At 44.9% G+C, this 18634-nt stretch overlaps 2 protein-coding genes across 5 annotated transcripts; one reads left to right on the top strand and one right to left on the bottom strand.

The window, feature by feature from the left end:
* Positions 1–175: 175 nt before the first annotated feature.
* Positions 176–2388, top strand: lhfpl5b (LHFPL tetraspan subfamily member 5b; the record flags this gene model as incomplete). The annotated part of the gene is made up of 3 exons (XM_079742345.1): positions 176–599; positions 1726–1965; positions 2384–2388. The coding sequence occupies 3 exons, from the start codon at positions 176–178 to the stop codon at positions 2386–2388; spliced, it is 669 nt and encodes a 222-aa protein (XP_079598471.1).
* Positions 2389–4132: 1744 nt separating this feature from the next.
* srpk1a (SRSF protein kinase 1a) lies at positions 4133–18539 on the bottom strand. 4 transcript variants are annotated; one of them, XM_079741645.1, is made up of 16 exons: positions 18498–18539; positions 17772–17826; positions 15916–16037; positions 15182–15290; positions 14957–15044; positions 14618–14705; positions 13691–13797; positions 12965–13130; positions 12843–12868; positions 12483–12702; positions 11769–12215; positions 9936–10036; positions 9420–9527; positions 8475–8544; positions 7053–7145; positions 4133–5449 (listed from the first exon to the last, which is right to left on the bottom strand). In XM_079741645.1, the coding sequence occupies exons 1-16, from the start codon at positions 18508–18510 to the stop codon at positions 5265–5267; spliced, it is 1998 nt and encodes a 665-aa protein (XP_079597771.1). In that variant the 5' UTR covers positions 18511–18539; the 3' UTR covers positions 4133–5264. The 4 variants fall into 4 exon arrangements, with proteins under 4 accessions (XP_079597771.1, XP_079597772.1, XP_079597769.1 ...); XM_079741646.1 differs by lacking the exon at positions 7053–7145 and adding an exon at positions 6225–6317; XM_079741643.1 differs by lacking the exon at positions 7053–7145 and having other exon boundaries at positions 5310–6317.
* Between the last annotated feature and the right edge of the window lie 95 nt (positions 18540–18634).

The following is an 18634-nucleotide window of genomic DNA, read 5'->3' as shown; positions in this document are numbered from 1 at the left end:
GGTAGCATGCGCCGTACAACTAATTGAAGTAGGTCACACTATTACAGATGTCTGAATACATTTGCCTCTTTTTTGTCAACAGGGGAAAAAACCCTTGCTGAAAAAAATAGATTAATGTTCTTAGCATTTTTTATTTTATTTTACATTTAGCCTACTTTCTCGATATAGGACCAGAATGGATCCTAAGATGAACAACTTACTGCCGGCCCAGGAGGCTTCTAAAATCTACCACACCAACTACGTGAGGAACTCCCGAGCCATCGGCGTCATGTGGGCCATCTTCACCATCTGCTTCGCCATCATCATCATGGTGGTGTTCATCCAGCCCTTTTGGATCGGCGACAGCGTGAACACGCCACAGGCGGGTTACTTCGGCCTCTTCCACTACTGCATCGGCAACGCTCTGACCTCGGAGCTCATCTGCAAAGGGTCCGTGTTCGACTTCGGCTCCATTCCCTCCGCAGCCTTCCGGACCGCCATGTTCTTCATAGGAACCTCCATGCTGCTGATTGTCGGGACCATCGTGTGCTTCAGTCTGTTCTTCTTCTGCAATGCTGGGAACGTCTACAAGATATGTGCCTGGATGCAGCTCGCCTCGGGTAGGGCAAAACAAAACAAACGAGGCCTTAACTGTGCTTTTCCATTGGGGGTCATCAACAGCATGACCATATTACTGCATGATCAATTTTGAAATGTTTTATAATTGAGTGTGACTGGGCACTGAGAATAAGACGGATGGGGGTTTTACTCAAGAAGTATCTATCCTTATCCAAAAGGAATCCACACTTACATATGTTTCTGCCAAATAGACATTGGCCTTGATGCTCTTATTGCGTGTCTTATGTCTCTTATTGTACCTTTCTGAAGCAGTAGGTGACTTAAGTTACAGTAATATTAATACTTCTTATTCCAAGTGCTTTATAAGGTTCAAGACACTTCACATACATTGTAAACTCGAACTTGAACATTTCTCCCTGGCACATCATTTTATGAAAGCAACATGTTTAATCCTCCGTAGGTATGAAGATGTGATTGCGATGCTGATCCTGGCTGTGAAATGTCTTGAGGGCAATCTACTTGTCTCTAATTTCAAGAGTGCATTACCGGGCCAGAGTGTAGCGTGTTGTTGCACTAGGTGACAACAACACTGTGGAAGACTAATTATCCAGTCGCAGGTGTGACTCTGACACCTCCGAGGAGGGATTGATTACATGGAGAACGATCAGGTGTTAGCTGCTGGAGTCTGCTGCACTCATCTATAATAAATACATAATGCAAACAGGTGTGACACCATCCAACGCATCACGACTCTGAAGGTTAGAACTGTGTGTCTGGGAAGTGGTGATGTGCTAACAGTAATACCAAACCAGGGACTAGATGAGTACAATAATGCAGAATTACTGACCAATCAGCTGATTACAGCCTAAAATGACATTGTCATAGCATCAGGCACAGTCACCGGGAGATATATACAGTATGTTTTGAATTGCTGATAACAATTCCCCCTGTTTAAAACTCCTCACATAAACTGCATGGCAGGAAGTGGGACTTTTTCAGCTGCAGTTGATGACACAGTCAAGGCTTTGGCCTTTTGAACCGACGAGATTTAACTACAAGGGCCCTCATGGGCGACACACTGTCAATGTTTAACGACGGCAGCCTTGCTCAGATAACCTGCTGCTTGCCTTCACCTCTTCGCCCACTGTCATATTTCTTGTCTACAAGCGGGGTTGCTGGTGGGGGGCTGCCTGATCTACCCGGACGGCTGGGACGCTCCGGAGGTGAAGAGGATGTGCGGCCTGATGACGGACAAGTACACACTTGGGAACTGCACCGTGCGCTGGGCCTACATCCTGGCCATCATCAGCATCCTGGACGCCCTGATGCTGTCCCTCCTGGCCTTCACCCTGGGGAACCGGCAGGACAAGCTGGTGTCCGAAAACGCTGGGGAGGCGGAGGGCCAAGGTGAGGCAGAACAGGGAGACTAGGGGAGGCAGACGGCCAAGGTGAGGCAGTACAGGGAGACTAGGAGAGGTGGAGGGCCAAGGTGAGGCAGAAAAGGGAGACTAGGGGAGGTGGAGAACAGGGAAACTAGGGTGGGGGATGCATTGAATATACAATACATAGTCTGGAGCTATTGATTTGATATAGACAGACAGGTAGACATAAAGATAATGTTCAAATAGTGCCTAAGTATTAAAATGTAAAATAATAACTAAGTATTATTTTTGTCCAACACTAGACTTATCAGTTTGATAACAAATTTAAGTTTTTTGAATTGCTGAGGGGTAACAGCTAGCATTGAGCCTCAGAAAATGTTGCTGGGTTTAAAAAACAAAGTCTCATCTCATTTTGCTAATGTGTTTTCCCTTTTTTTTTACAGCATAATTTGTATTGATCTTCAAAGCCAAGGAGGACAAAGAAAGTGCTGATGGATTTGATTTCTTATTAAACTCTGAACTCTGAAATCTGAAACTGATAACAAAGGTAAAGAAGAATAACCAATGGCCATATATCTTCTTCCCGCCTTAGAATGTTTTCTTCTAAATCTGCAGTAAAAAGAAATTTTGTACCATGTCCTAATTTGTATTTTTTCCATCAGGCATATTACTTGATTTTGATTGAGTAAACACATGTCAAATTAGAGTGGATGCCAACGGAATTCCATAAATCACATCTAATTGTGTTATTAAGTCTTAACAAGGTGTGCATTGAGCTTCAGAAAATGATGTTTCATACAATCTCCTGAAATGTCAGTCTATCGATTTCCTTCTATTCCTTCAGGCTCATTTAATGGGTGGAGTCTATTTTCCCTGCAAGCCATATTGACAATTAAGGCTAAGTAGCCATTTGGGTGACCAATTACTGTACACTCACGTGGCCAAGCCAGTGACCAATTACCGTACACTCACCTGGCCAAGCCAGTGACCAATTACCACACACTCATATTACGGAGGCAGAGCAGCTGAACGAAGATGTGGCGTATCAGATTTACAAACCACAGAAAATCTTGGTGTGGACTCAGAACACACGCCCATAAGCTCTGAGTCTTTCCAACACTAATTATTAGCAGACTTTGAGATGTGTCTTAATCTACTTTCCCATGAAAATTATTTTAGTCTATGCTTCTTATGAGGACATGTTTCAATCTAACAGTTATGAATGGTTTCTTCTCCACATAATGCACAACACCAAATAAGGCTTTATGAGTTTGTAAATTAGTTAAAGGTGACATATTATACCACCAGGTGTGAGTGTGATTAGCAGTTGCAAGCCATTGTAAAAATCTGCATCTTCTGACATCACTAGCGGGCATGTCCACCAAGATGTGTGCTGGATAGATCAGTCTACCAGCCTACCCAGTAGACTGAAGCAAATGTTTAGGTGGACAAGCCTGCTAGTGATGTCAGAAGACACAGATTTTCAACGGCTTGTAACTGCTAATCACACTCACACCTGGTGGTATAGTATGTCCACTTTAAACACAAAAAACATGGAACGAAGTCCCTGTGCACAGCCTTTTGATTCTCAGGTGCTGGTGATGTGCAGTCAACAATAGTATATTAAGTCAAAGAAGTGGAAAATCACCGCACACAGGTATAAGCTGATTTATTTTGTGAACAACATAAATCAGCTTATACCAGTGTGCAGTGATTTTACACTTCTTTGCCTTGATATACTAAAAACATGGCCTTTTTGTCTTCACCGCCAAAGCCAAGACTAAAGGTTTACCTGGGTAAATTAAAACCTGTAGGCATTTACCATTCCACCCACTTCCAATATAAACTGAATTCTTACTTGTTCGAGAGATGCTTCATGGACAACCTCCAGAACACGAGCTTGTTTACCTTGTGTGTCTGTTGGAATAAACCGTGTTGAACATTTACCACTCTCCAAGTCATACCTAGCCCGAGACGACCATACAGCAAAGGATCTAATTAGTTTTTCATCACATGACAAGATATTTGTTAGTGGGGTAGCAGGCACATCAGCCTGGGACATTGCTTTTAGATCTATTTAGAATCACTGCATGGCATGTTGCACACATAAATTGACATAAAACAAAAGCTGATATGCTATCTCATAATTGTGTTGAGATGATAAAAGGAATTATTAGAAACTGGGTCTAAAGAGTCTTTGTAGAATTGTTTAATTGAGAACAATGTTATTTCAAGTTTGACCATTTCTATGGGGAGAAGACATTATGGAACAGTTGGCCTTACATACAAATGAGCTTGGACAGTTCTTCCAAATGCTTTATTAAAACAATACTACCTAGCTAAAGTACTTTAGCTAAGACATAGTGCGATCTGTTAAAAACTGTACACAGCTAGAATATACATAACAAGGCAAACTCTTTGGTACAGGTATATACAGACAGTTTATTTTTTTTTCCTTTTACCTTATATTGGGCTTCTTAACATGCCATCTTATTGAAACCTTCCCAAACATCATATTGCTGAAATGTTATAAATGTATGAGAATGCCAGCCTCCCATGAGAATGAAGTATTTCATTACAACCTACCACACTATGTCAGGTGATAGATTTAGCTAAGCCTAAAAAGGACCTACAGCAACAGATGTTAATGTTTCAACTGAAAACAAGTGATTATGATTGGAAAATAATCTCTGCATATCGTTACGGCGTATCATGTATAAATGGTCAGCCTGTCGTCCAATGTCCATACACTACTCTAACAAATACAAAAAAAGTGTGTCATTGAATACAAGATAAAACAAGTCATAAAAGGAGAGAACACAACATTAATGAAACTGTAAGAGAAACACATTGAGTCTTTTTTTTCTTTTCTTTTTTTCCATGGAGGAGAGGGACAGGTTAAACCGAACCATTAGTCTACATATCCTTGAGGTTTTAAGTTTGTTTGTTTTTTTTAGTGCAGAATGTAAAACCAACCAAGGAAGAGCGACTAAAATTACAGGGAAACGTCTAAATGATATACAGTGGAGGTGGGGAGAGGGGGGTGGTTACGAAGCATGAACCACTCACAAGCATGAAGTAACAAAGTCACTGGGATCCCTACACCATCAATACAAAGGGAGAGATGAACGGACACACGGAAAAGTAAAACATACATACGAGCAACAACCCAATGATAAGAACAAGATAACCAAACAAAGAAAACAAACAAAGAAATAATAAATATTTATCAGATATGCCCAAACTGGAAAGTGATCTGTTGCAGTCTCTGGAGAATGAGAGGAGGAGAAGGGAGAGGGGAGGTGCAATGGCGGGAGGGCGCCACTAGATGGCGATCCAGGGGTGGCGTAGGCATTCGGCCGCCGTGGCCCTCTTCTCGGGGACCAGGTCCAGCATGGGGAGCAGGAAGTCGGCGAAGCAGTCGGCCTCCTCGCGGGGCCACTCGTACTTGTCCACCAGCACCTCCAGCAGCCCCCATGGCTTCAGCTTGGTGATGTGCTTCAGGTCACCTAGAATACGAGGCTCATGTCAGCGCCACACATGCCAACGCAGTCAATAACATGCATGCAGCATCTTCTTAAAGTCACCATGTGAAAGATTGAGACCCTTCAAGTTAGTAGAATTAAAAAAAACAGTTACTGATCCGTGCACTTTAACTAGCTATGCAGCGAACTAGCCTACTAACGACACGATTTTTATTTGTAGTATATATGGAGGTTACAGGATGTGATTTTATTGATAACATTATTGATATGTTTTCTATGACGACTATCGATCCACATTGATATGTCTGGGTTATTTTTTAAGCTATGAGCTAGTTGAAATTGTGTATATTGCTACTTTAACTACTAAACTGTTCTAAATGGTTTATTTAGTAAGAATAATTGTTATTTGGACTTTCAACATCTAGCGTCTACTCTGCCGTATCACTGACCGGTTCAGTTACTATTCTAATGCCTGCGTACTTCACTAACCCAGTCAATTAGAGATAAATAGCCATGTTAAGCTAGTACATCCATCGTTTCAGGATGTATTTCCAAAAAAAGTAAAACTGCACGATGTAACTTTGTCACTGCAGCAATCACTTTTGTTCAAAAGTATTCCAACTTTCCCAACCACCCAAGACAAACATTAGCCGAGGGACATTTCTCTTTAAATAATATTGTGTCTGCAGAAAAAGTGGTGGTGACAGAGATCCATAATGCAGGTTTTGAGTTAAAAGGGGGCGGGAGACGGAATGAGAGCGTGTTCCTCGGTGAAAGCCAAACTCTGCCGACACTTTACCTTTCTTGGTGAAAAAGTCCTTGGAATGTTTTCCCGCCAAAACGAGTTTGCGCGGGACAGTCCCCAGCAGCTCAATGATCAACGCTATATGGTCTACACAGCCGGCCAGGGGGCCACCACACGGACGAGGAAGAGTGGAATAAGGGTGTGGTTGGGAGGGGGGAAGGGGGAGAGGGGAGGGGAGACAAACAGACAGATTCATCATACAGTGTTCTAGTCAGTGGCCCGCTCTGGGTGAGGATGAGGAGGGTAGAGGAGCAGAGAGGTCTGGCTGGCAGGACACCAACAGCGTCTTTTTTTATTCAGCCCATCAGAGATGAATGACCACCCCTTTCACCCAGCTTTCACACGTGTGCCTCTGTGTGTTTAGCAAAACCATGTGCCCTTGACAGGTTTAAAGCCCTTTGAGCAACACGAATGGTTAAGCCCTGGGCAACAGTCCAATTGGATTACTGATGACTAACATCTGGCCTGTACGACCACAACCATTATTTAACAACTACCGAGACATGCTGGGATTCTCGGTAACAGCCCAGGATTATTTTAATTCAAGGGTGAATAACCTTTTTAAAGAAAAGCCTGCTTGGGCTGAACGCAGAGCAATAAAACATCTCATAGCTCATCTGGATTAGGTAGCTTTAAAAACAAATGTTTGAGTATATTTGCTTGACTCCTGCCTACTGGTTATCCTGCAGGCCTTCCCAGGCACAGACAACCATGACAGGTCATCAAAGCCATGCTGCCATGAGCCATGGGCCCCTCTGCCTCCCTTCCCTTGGCCCGCCGTACCCCCCCCAGGGCTGGGCTTGCACACACAGGCTGGCGTACCTCTCTTGGTGAAGTATTCCTGTGAGAATTTCCCACTCAGAGCAAGGTGGCGTGGGATTTGACCCAGCAACTCTATTACGAGAGCAAGGTGGTCTGGAGATGAGGGGCGTCAGAGGAAGGGCGCCGAGGATGTAGGAGAGCGATGGTGGAGGGAGGGGGGGGGGGGGGATAAGGGGTCAGGGAAAGCAGGAAAAAAAAAAAAACAGCAGCGATATGGAGGATAAGAGTTGATCATGAGCAAACAAGGACGATGGAATGTAAAAGACGATGATTAGGAATGATGATGAAAAACAAAAATAAGTGTGACCAGCATTGAAGACACACAATTAAGTTGCTAGTTGAATTAAACAACCGCTAAATTAGGTATGTAAAAAACAAACACACACACACACACACAAAATCATAGCCATTAAAACATTTGACTGGTGCAAAATAAAATGATGAGATGAGATGCTGAGCCACTATAGGCAAAGGGAGACCAACCGAAGAATGATATCATGCCAAGGGGGAAAGGTTCAGCAGTGCATTCTTTACACTAGAGCACCACAGTTTCTAGCTGTGGAAGGAGTGCCAATTAGCGGAGAGCTACGACTAAACACCCAAGGTGGATGCAAGTCAGGGCAGACACTTCATGCTTCGCATCAGGGAAGGGTACATGAAAGGAGGAGCAGGAGCAGCCCAATGGTTAGGCTTAGTTAGTGGCTTTTTTTGAGGAGTGAAGTCATGGAGTTTGGCGTTTGTGGTGGTAACTGAATCGTTGAGGTTGAGCGTTAGCTCAGAGCTCCTTCTCTTTTAATGGTAAACACGCATTGATGTGCAATCCGGTCTTAAAGGTAAACACGCACAGATGCGTGATCCGGTCTGAATGGGTTAAATCATGCATGTGGAGATGTGTGTTGTTGTGTGTAACCCCAGTGGGTGACAGGGATGGTTCACTTTGATGTTAGAGAGGAAATGGTCACAGGAATGCAGGCACTCAACATTACAGAATAGGCATTTTCAGACAGATCTAGACTGAAACAGACAACTTTTAAAGTCAATGTAATCAAAGCAGAGAGGTATTAAAAATTCAAAGACAATGGAGGCATGCTACTAGCAACACATTTGTTCCAATAGGCCCATCAGAAAGGAACTGTGGACAACACACATAAAGTGATGTTGTAGGAATATCAAGCTGACGTGTGTGTGATTGATGGCTGGCTTAAGTAGCCTTTCCCATCAGCAAAATGATTACTCAAGTGTCTTTGTGAATTGCTCACCAAACACAAGCACCGGCTCTAAAGCGACATCAGTTCGAGTGGTGCATTTCAGAGAAAGCAACTTTTATTTACCTTAATCCAATGCAGTAAAAACAGAGAGAAAGGGTACTTTGTGATTAAAACTACATCTGACAAAGAGGGGTTAAAGTTGAAGGTACAATACCTTCGTCCCTGGAATAATCTTCCCCAGAATGTGGTTCGAATAAGTAGTCCCCGGTGGCCAGCTCGAAGGCCTGAGAAGAGAGAGAGAGAGAGGAGAAAGCATCACACTACCACATAAACTGCAGCCCTAAAACTCAAGAAATGTATATCTCCTCCAAGCTACAAAATAAAGTTTTCCTTCCTTCCTTTTCTTTTCCTTTAATTAGAAGTTTCCATTTAGATATGCATGACACTTCCTCATATATTAGCCCTATATTCTACATTTGGCCTATAATAATGAGTGAAAAGTTGGCATTGCCATGATCCAAAAAGTGCATGAAATAAATGCGTTGAAACTGTACAATTACTTTCCCCTCCCCCTGGGTAGAGTACCCCACCGGACCCCAATTACTTTCCCCTCTCCCTAGGAGAGTAGGATGAGCAGACATCAGCCCCGTGAGGGTAGGCTCGGCGCTTCAACCGGCGCTTTGTTGGCCGTGCGCTACGTGTCTGTTCATCCACAGTGTGTTGGCCGTGCGCTACGTGTCTGTTCATCCACAGTGTGTTGGCCGTGCGCTACGTGTCTGTTCATCCACAGTGTGTTGGCCGTGCGCTACGTGTCTGTTCATCCACAGTGTGTTGGCCGTGCGCTACGTGTCTGTTCATCCACAGTGTGTTGGCCGTGCGCTACGTGTCTGTTCATCCACAGTGTGTTGGCCGTGCGCTACGTGTCTGTTCATCCACAGTGTGTTGGCCGTGCGCTACGTGTCTGTTCATCCACAGTGTGTTGGCCGTGCGCTACGTGTCTGTTCATCCACAGTGTGTTTGCCGTGCGCTACGTGTCTGTTCATCCACAGTGTGTTGGCCGTGCGCTACGTGTCTGTTCATCCACAGTGTGTTGGCCGTGCGCTACGTGTCTGTTCATCCAGTGTGTTGGCCGTGTGTCGATGGTGGCCGGGCCGCTCACCATGCAGGCCGTGCTCCAGATGTCTGCCGGTGTGCTGTAGCCAGCGCCAATGAGCACCTCCAGGGAGCGGTACTGCCGGGTCTGGATGTCTTCTGTAAAGTGCTTGTGCTGTTGAGGGAGGGAAGGGGGAGAGCCAGAGGAGCACGGGGATGAGGGATGAAACACGTCGTACCCATAGACTCAAACCACATGGCCGATATAGGAGACCCCTCCGGCACGCCATATAACCGCCACGGCACTAGCCTCAAATAACGCTACAATTACCCACAATGCAGTAGATTACTCCACATGGCAGCCAAACATTAAGACATCACCCTTATTCTTCGGCTTTCCCAATTAAACAAAAGATGATATAAATTACAAATTCACCCCCACTCCATACTATGGCCAGAGCTGAAAACCCAGGAGCAGACTTTCCCAATGGATCATTTATTTTAGGGGGGGGGGGGTAGTGGGAGACATGCCGAGCTGGCGTTCCCCACAGGAAGTCCCAGAAGTCATTAGCAGCCTACTCACCACCCAGCAGGCGTTGCCCAGGTCTGCGATCTTCACCTTGATCTTGTCTGCATTCACTGGCTCCAGAGGGTTGACTAGCAGTGCACCTGCTGAAAGCTTGCCTGTGAATAGCATGGAGGGGGAGAGAGAGCATAGCACAGCATGAAGTAAGAGAGTGTGAGAGACACAGACAAAGAGCAAGGAGGAGGAAATATGCCAAATTCACCATTACCCTCTATTATTAGGATACCTCTTAATTACCTCGGCCATGCAAACCATGGAAACAGAACCTCCACACAGATGAAGAGTGAATACGCATGTTTATAGCCATCAATGGCTTCGAAACCATGATATAGGCAATCTATACAAAGACATCAAATCAAAACTAAATCAGTACAAAACTACATTATATGAATTTCCCCAAAATGCTTCAATATACATAATTTCAGTTTGTACAGATAAAAATGAGAGGAAGACAAAAATAGGTAAGGTAGAGGGATTTAATTTGACTATGTCAGGGAATGACCGATTATCGGTCTGGCCCGCTCTTATTTCCCATTAACGGTATCGGCATTTTCATGCTGATATTAATCACATTTATAGAGCGCTTTTCAAGGTATCCAAATTGGATTACATAGTGAGTTGAGTGCGCGGAAGTGTTATGACACCTAAACCATTATACACCCACTTGGGTGATGCACAGCTGCCACTATGTGCCAGAACGCTCCCCACACACTGGCTCTCATAGTGGAGAGGTGAGGAATGATGACACTATCTAATTAGTGACTGGGGGATGATTAGGGGGCCATGTTGGTACAACAGACAGGGTGTGAATTTCACCCGGACACCGGGGCCATCACCCCTACTCTTGCGATGAGTGTTGTGGGATCTTTAGTGACCACTGGGAGCCGGGACCTCGGTTTATTAAAGTCATATTAGAAAGACTGTGTTCTTGAATCGGCTTGAATAAAAATTGCCAGAGGACTGAGCACCCCCTACTGGTCATCCAACACTTCGACCAGCACACACTACTACCCATGCAAGGATGCACCAGACCGGCCCTGCTTAGCTTCAAGAGAAGCCAGTATTGCTAGGCAGGTAGCCATGGTGATGGCTAGGATAATACACAACAAGTAATACATTTACAGTTCTCAATTGTAGAGTCGCCTAAAATGCTTTATTACTGGACTTTGGAAGAACTAGTACTTGTTTTCTCTCTCTCACCGTCGCAGAAGCTCTGCTTCTCACACACCTTTGTTGCAGGCACTCAACATTACACAATAGGCATTTTCAGACAGATCTAGACTTAAACAGACAACTTTTAAAGTCAATGTAATCAAAGCAGAGAGGTATTAAAAATTCAAAGACAATGGAGGCATGCCACTAGCAACACATTTGTTCCAATAGGCCCATCAGAAAGGAACTGGGGACAACACACAAGAAGTGATGTTGTAGGAATATCAAGCTGACGTGTGTGTGATTGATGGCTGGCTTAAGTAGCATTTACAGTTCTCAATTGTAGAGTCGCCTAAAATGCTTTATTACTGGACTTTGGAAGAACGAGTACTTGTTTTCTCTCTCCCACCGTCGCAGAAGCTCTGCTTCTCACACACCTTTGTTTGCTCATGCATACATTCTGCATCTCAATCTTTGTGTTCACATTCACACCCCACCCCAGATTGTCGAATAAATCTTTCCAATGTCTTTTCCACTTTTTCCACATAATGTATGGTCCCAAATATTGGCGAGCAGTTTCTATGACGACTAACAATTGCTATCGGCCTCGGAACTAAAAGACACCGGTCCCCCTCTAGTTTGTGCACAACAAACAACAAACCAAAAATGAGCACTGACCGTTTCTCACGCTCTCCTGGGCTCCATACCGACAGCCAGCCCTCCCCTCGGCCTCCACCTCCTCCCCTTGCTGCTGCTCCTCCTCCTCCTCCTCCTCTAGAGTCCTACTCTGCTCCAGCTCGCCCTCCTCTGGTCCTCCACCGGGGGTCGCCCTCCTCGCTCCCCTGCTGCTCTGGGTGTCCTCGGCTTTTTCTTCCCCTTGTTGGCCGGCCGGCGCCCCGTTGCAGGCGGGCCGCTGCCTCTTGCCTCCGTCCCGGGCGGCGCGTTGCTCTGTGTTGCCGTTGTGCTGGTCTTCCTCCCTGCCCCCGGGCAGCCTCGACTCCTCCCTGCCCTCGTCCTCCTCTTTCTGCTCCACCAGCCCCACCTCGGTGCAGCAGGTGAGGCCGTTGCAGTTCTTCTCTGGCCCGTCTAGCCCCAGCCTGGTTACATCTGCAGTCACGCTGCACTCTGAGGACACAGGGGAAGCACAGGCACGGAGGGCAACAGTGTTCAGTCACACCTCGAAATATAAGGCGAGTCTCGTCACTGATCGGTTCAACTTCCAGACGAAAGAGTCTGGGTTCGGACCCCCCGATGTCCGCAGCCTAGCTGTATGAATCCCTGAGCAATGTGTCTTACCCCTGGCTGCTCATTCATCGCCACTTTGGACAAATGACTAACTAGTACATTTTAAATCTTTGCATGATATCTTTTTGTCAATGAAGCCAGCCCTACCGGCCGTTTCCTCCTCTCCTATGTCCCGTAGAGACAGCTGTCGGAGGGGGGCGCAGGCCCGCGCCTTGGGAGACTGGGGGTCTTCGTCGTCCTCCTCCTCCTCCTCCTCCTCCACCTTCTCCATCTCCTCCAGGTCCATGATGCACTTCTCCAGCAGCGCCGCCTGCCGCTTCTGCTTCTTCTTTAGCTTCTTCTTCTTGTTCTTGGACATCTTGAGCGTCTGAACACGCACGACCCCACAGAAAGGGAGAAATGCGTTATTATCTGGGTTATGCTAACTTCCTGTGACGGTGATACACAGGAGTAAATTCTGATGAAACATGCAGGACTGACTGGAAGAAGGGGGTACTGGGGACTTACTTGCTTTGGCACAGGCGCTGTGCTTACTGAAACGACAATAGGTTCAAAGTCAGTGTTATTCAGTGCTGCTTATTCAACACCATCCAGAACCATCATGTGGATTAAATGTGGGTGTGACATACTTGCGGAGCCGGAGGGGGGCGGGGCTCCAGCCCGCTGCCACTCAGTGGCCTCGGCGGCCAGCCTCCTGATGTAGGGCTCGTCCACGCTCATCAGGATGTTCTCCGGCTTGATGTCCGTGTGGATGATCTGACACTTGGTGTGCAGGTAGTCCAGGCCCTGCAGAACCTGGGGGGTTTACACACCGGGGATGTGGAAGTTATTTTTTTAAAGCTGTATTACATTACTTCCATTTTAAAGTAAGATGTTAAGCTACAATATTACTGTATAATGTGGTAATTAATTATATTACTTATTACCCTTGGCTTTAACTGATTCTTAATCCAGAAAGGATTATTTTATAATCCTTTCTAGATCAGCCACATCCAGTCTGATGTTTTTACACACGTACAGATAATCTTTCCCTTATTGATTATAAATATACAAAAACATCACTTGATACCGGATGGTAAAGTGTTACTTGACATAGTAGCTTTATAATATAACAATTAAAATACAAAAATGTAAATTTAAATACTAAGTTACTGATAAAAGTAATATATTACTGTATCGTGTAAAAAGTGCTATTCAGGTATGCAGAAAGCAACATAAGATGGCGGCGAAAATAATGCTAACACTAAACTTCAAGTGTTGCGAGAGTCCTCGCTTATCGCCCACTCTTCAAAACCAGGTAGGGGTAGAGGAGTCTCCTCCAAACTTAAGTGCGAGAGGAGGTGGTGTTGGGTTACCTGTCGTATGATGCTCTTGACACAGGGCAGCGGCAGACCCTGGTAGTTTGACTTTATGATCCACTTCAACAGGTGATGTCCCAGGACCTCGAACACCATGCACACATCTGACACACACAGCAGTTAAGGCCTACACCTGTTCAAAACAAACTATACATTGGCAAATAATTTTTTATATGCCATAATATTCACTAGTCTTTCAAGTATTCCAAGGGAGTAGACAGAGCCAAGTTCAGCAGTGGTCTCTCCTGAACTCTCTCTGCAATTTGGAGTATGTAAGGGGAGGGGAGCATTAACTCAAGTTTGAAGTTTGAACTAAATGCAAAAGGAATTTTCAAATTAGTACTTGGGGCCCGACTTCAGGGCCCCAAGTACTAATTTGGGCTCTCTGTGCTGAGCAATTTATATCTCCCTATATCTTTAAATACATTTTGAAAAAGTCACATCTTCTAAGCCTGCTTTTGTGATGTATATAAACTACACGTTATTAAGCAGCATGCAAGCAAAACATTCTTGCAGGGGGCGAAAAAAATACTTGTCGCGTCAAGCGGTCTCATATGACAGCACTACAGTCGGGTTTTCGGGGGCAGGGACAGCGTCAATGGCCCCGTCTCGCCCTCAGCAACCCGACCTCGCACGACCACTCACAGGTTAGCTGATAGGTGGGGTCTGTTTGGGACACTTGGGGCTCCATTCAGAGGGGCGGTCACCTGTTGTTTACAATGTCCCTGGCACGTCGGCTTCCAGCTAAACATGACACCGGTGCGCAGGACTTATCCTTTGGCTGACAAAGTACTTTCCAAAAGGGATTAGCAGAGTCCAGCAGCGCCAGTTGGGGCGCAAGTGAGAACAATGGATCAGATGCACTAGTCTCACGGCAGCCCGGGAACGGCTGGGAGACGCCGGGCAGAGCAGCAGAAAGGATACGAGTTCCGTTAACGCCGGAGATCTTGAAGTCGTCTAGCAGCTGGACCACCATCTCCCTGTTGGGGTCATCGGGGTCAGAGTTCCGTACCTGGTGGGAAAAAAATTTAATGAAAATAATAAAATAAATTATTTAATTATTTTTATGAAATAAGAAAACTAGTTTTACCCTCAGTCGTATTTATATAAAAACACATGAGGACATAGTTGGATTCCAATGCTCAAAGTATAGATATTAATTAGCCTACATTATAAAAGAATGTCTAGCTGCTACCAATCATCGATTCATGTCCATTCACACATTTACAAATTACAATGCAATGAGTTAATATTTCTACTCACAGATCTGAGGAGTTTTATCTCGTCCACGGCCGTTTCGGTATAGTGCTCTGCGCTTTTCACTACTTTCATTGCCACGAAATGCTTCACCCTGCAAACCAAAATGACACGTACCACTCAGACCAGAGAGTGCCATCAATGAAAATCAAAAACAAAGAAATCGCAAAAAAAAATGTGGAATGCACTGAAATAGAAATACCAAAAGAGTAGCGGAAAGAGTGTTCTTACTGGATATCCCACGCCAGCCACACTGTGGAGAAGTGTCCCCATCCCAGTTTTCTGATGACATGATACTTGCCGTTGAAAAGGTCTCCTATCTTCACATGGTGATATCCACCTGGTTAAAAGAGAAGCAGCAGCAGCCTAAAATCACTGATACTACAGAGAAGATACTCTTAAAAGTGCAGTGTGTAGAATTGAATGCCATCTACTGTGGAGATTGTAAATGGCGACCTTGTGAATTCCTCTACCTTTCGAACATCGTAGAATGAGCTACGGTGGCCTGTACTGACATGTAAGGTACCAGAAGCTGTTCCAAAATTATGATATTCGTCGAAGACAGCATCGAGATTCCAAGCGTCAACTGGTGAGGTTCCTTGATAGATTTACTAAAATGTATTAAGTCTACAAGTACTGACGGACAAGTAAGGTAGCGATTATGATCGTTAATTAAAAACGCATCCTCTCGAGTCGTTTGTCTGTTCTGGGCTACTGCAGAAACATGGTGGACTCTGTGGAAGGGGACCCAGTCTCTTTGTAGATTTAAAGAGAGAATTCTAAGGTAATTTATACTTGTGTTTCATGGGATTACACACTGATTAAAAACATACTCATGAATATTATATTCCTTGTCTGCCAAGCCTGTTTCGCTGGACGTGACTAAATTCAACCTCGCACCATTAAGCATCGGACCCGGTGAGATTGAGTGGGGAGGGGGTGGGGGGAGGCGGAGGGAGGCGTACCCTTGCAGTAGTCGTTTGGATCCTCCTGCTCCTCATCGTCGGAGCCCAGGATCTCCTCCTCGGGCTCCTGTGGAGAGGCTTCTGGTTGCGGCTGCGGCAGAGCTCTGGGGTGAGCCGGCTGTCTGCGGGACACACAGGGATAGAGCGGAGCGGTCACTCCAGTCCCGAGAGGTGTCTAGAGTGGAGGCCCTCGGGCACACAGCTGTGTTCAGTGAACGCAAGCGAGGAGGTACAGCCTGATCCACCGCAGACTTTGGGAAAACGTGATCCACAAAAAATCAATAAGGATGAGGACTGATACATCGATCTAAGAATCTTCCTACACGCTTTCGCTTCTGAAAAGGCAATTCCACTCCTACCTTCAAGTCACTCACAATCCGACATCATTGTGTGTGATCCTTTTGTGCACAGATATTAGTTGAACGATTTCAGTGGCACAATCTAGTTGTCATGGTGAAATCCCAACCTCAAAGATTCTGGGTTTGATTCCCATTTCGACCTCAATCCTTGAGCAAGCGCTAAAACCTACTCGCCTTCCTAAATTTGCAAATGAAGTGCACATCGCTTTGGATAGAGGACTGCTGAATAACTTGTGAAATGATATGCACGTCTTCATTTGACTCAAGTCTGCAAATAAATCCTGCGGCCTGGGCGTTTCCAACTCGACCAACATCTAATTTAGTTTAAGCAATAACACCAAGGCCTCCTGAGGAGCTTCAACCGCTGTCGTAGAAGCATCATCTCAGCGCTAGCTGAACCACGGAGTGGACCCTCTGGTCTACTGCTTGGTACCGGCATACTCATTAACATCTCTTTAGCAAAATCTCTTCAAAATGCATCTAAATTATTTAACAATACAGCCATTTTGCCTCAGACACCACGCCACTGAGCAAAATAAATTAAAATTGACAGATTACAATTTACATCATTTTCTTATTTATTAGTACAGCCATTAATTCACAGCACTTTAGACCTTAGAGTCTGGTAACGCAATGTAACAGAAGTATGTAATAGTAATACAATAATTGCTGTTAAGTTTAGGGATCTAGTGGTAAACATAACCTAATCAATCCATTCCGATCTTTAAAAGGCAAACCAGATTGGCCTTAATCCGGGTTGGTGACTGTGTACATTTTTGCATGCAGCTATTTAACTATTTCAACATATTTGCTCAAGAATAAAAAAAAAAGCTTATTTGGGGTTATCTAATACCCCTTGCTGGAGATAAAGGTTAAACTAAAAAGGAAATGTATTGAAATGATATGAAAAAGCACTGTCTTTTCACTCCACAGTCTTCAAGATGCATGAGCGAGTATATGGATTCTCTCAAATAGATATTCAAATGCATTTTACTTAGCATTGGCAGGTGTGCCATCAAGATCACAGAGAAGATGGGGGGTTATTTGCAAGGGTGCCGCTTCCATTGAACGCAATGTCTCCGTGAGCCTATATATGTAGGCTTCATTCTCTTCAATTTAAATATAGCACAGGGTGTTATGTAACGGTCTGGCGGATGCCTCTGATGGAATTATTAGTAGGTAGGTAGTTAAACGGACAGTATTAGACAAAGAGGAGGAGCAACCCTACGGCTATGACTAATTCTCAACAACACAAATTGATAGAACATCACAGACACTTGAACAAACGAGAATGCATCATTAATAATGAATAGTTGTCGTGCATTACAAGATCAGAAAGTCTAGCGAGCGTGACGGCAGCACGTGTGTCGGAGATTCTCACGACGTGCTTTTCCGGATGCGACATGACTGGAGCGCTGGGGTTAGGGCTCGAGATGGAAGAGATCCAATGCACGACATTTCAATAACCGACAACACTGAGGCAAAGCAGTTACTCACTTTTTGCTGGATTTCTTTGCCTTTGCCCTCTTCTTCCTCGCTTGGAGTGCCAAAACTGTCAAGAAACATGAGGTTGATTGCCCCTTAGGTTATTCAATAAGGCGTATGGTAAACATACGTTTTTGAACTGAACACACACAATGTATTACCTCTAGTACGTGACACCCTCCTTTACCCTGACATTATCTCATGTGATCATGTCTGCAAAGATGTAAATTAAAACGCCCACTCACATTTAATGTGCAAAAGGGCATGTATACGTGTATTGTCCATGAAACAAGCAAACCACATTCACATTCTCAAACATTAGAAAATGCTGAAAGAGGGCTCAACATGCAAGGTGCGTGGCAAAATAATCACATCGAGTCAGCTGTCATGCTAGTTAAGAAACGAAGCGATAGCAGGTAACCGTTATCGACGCGTTGGCGTGTCTATGTGTGTGTATATATCAATATCTGGTGCAGTTATCGGGAAATCGTCGGCTTAATAGCCAACTCGTACATGTTTGATTAGAGCTGGTGTCAAGGTAGACAGCTAACGTTAGCTTCCTTCAGCTCAACAGTGCGTGACAGACGTGCTCAATTCCAGCACCAGCTAAACGTTCACATTGATAACACCTTGCTGTTAAGGAATCCCGAGAACATGCCGTAGTGTGTGTTTCATATGAGGAGTCATACAGCCTGACATTGCTGGAATGCAGAAACGCTATGTCTTTGTAAAGATTACCTTTTCTCTCCATGTCGGCTTCGCAGCTAGCTGTTAGCCAGACTAGCAGTTATCGAATGATCCACGCATGCGCAGTGGTTTCCACCCTAAGGAGCGTACGTATGAAGATTACTGTACCTGGGCAATTGTCACAAAAA

The sequence above is a fragment of the Pollachius pollachius genome, assembly GCF_949987615.1.
Source record: "Pollachius pollachius genome assembly, chromosome: 8".
Taxonomy (NCBI): Eukaryota; Metazoa; Chordata; class Actinopteri; order Gadiformes; family Gadidae; genus Pollachius; species Pollachius pollachius.
This window is presented reverse-complemented; position numbering and strand designations above follow the sequence as displayed.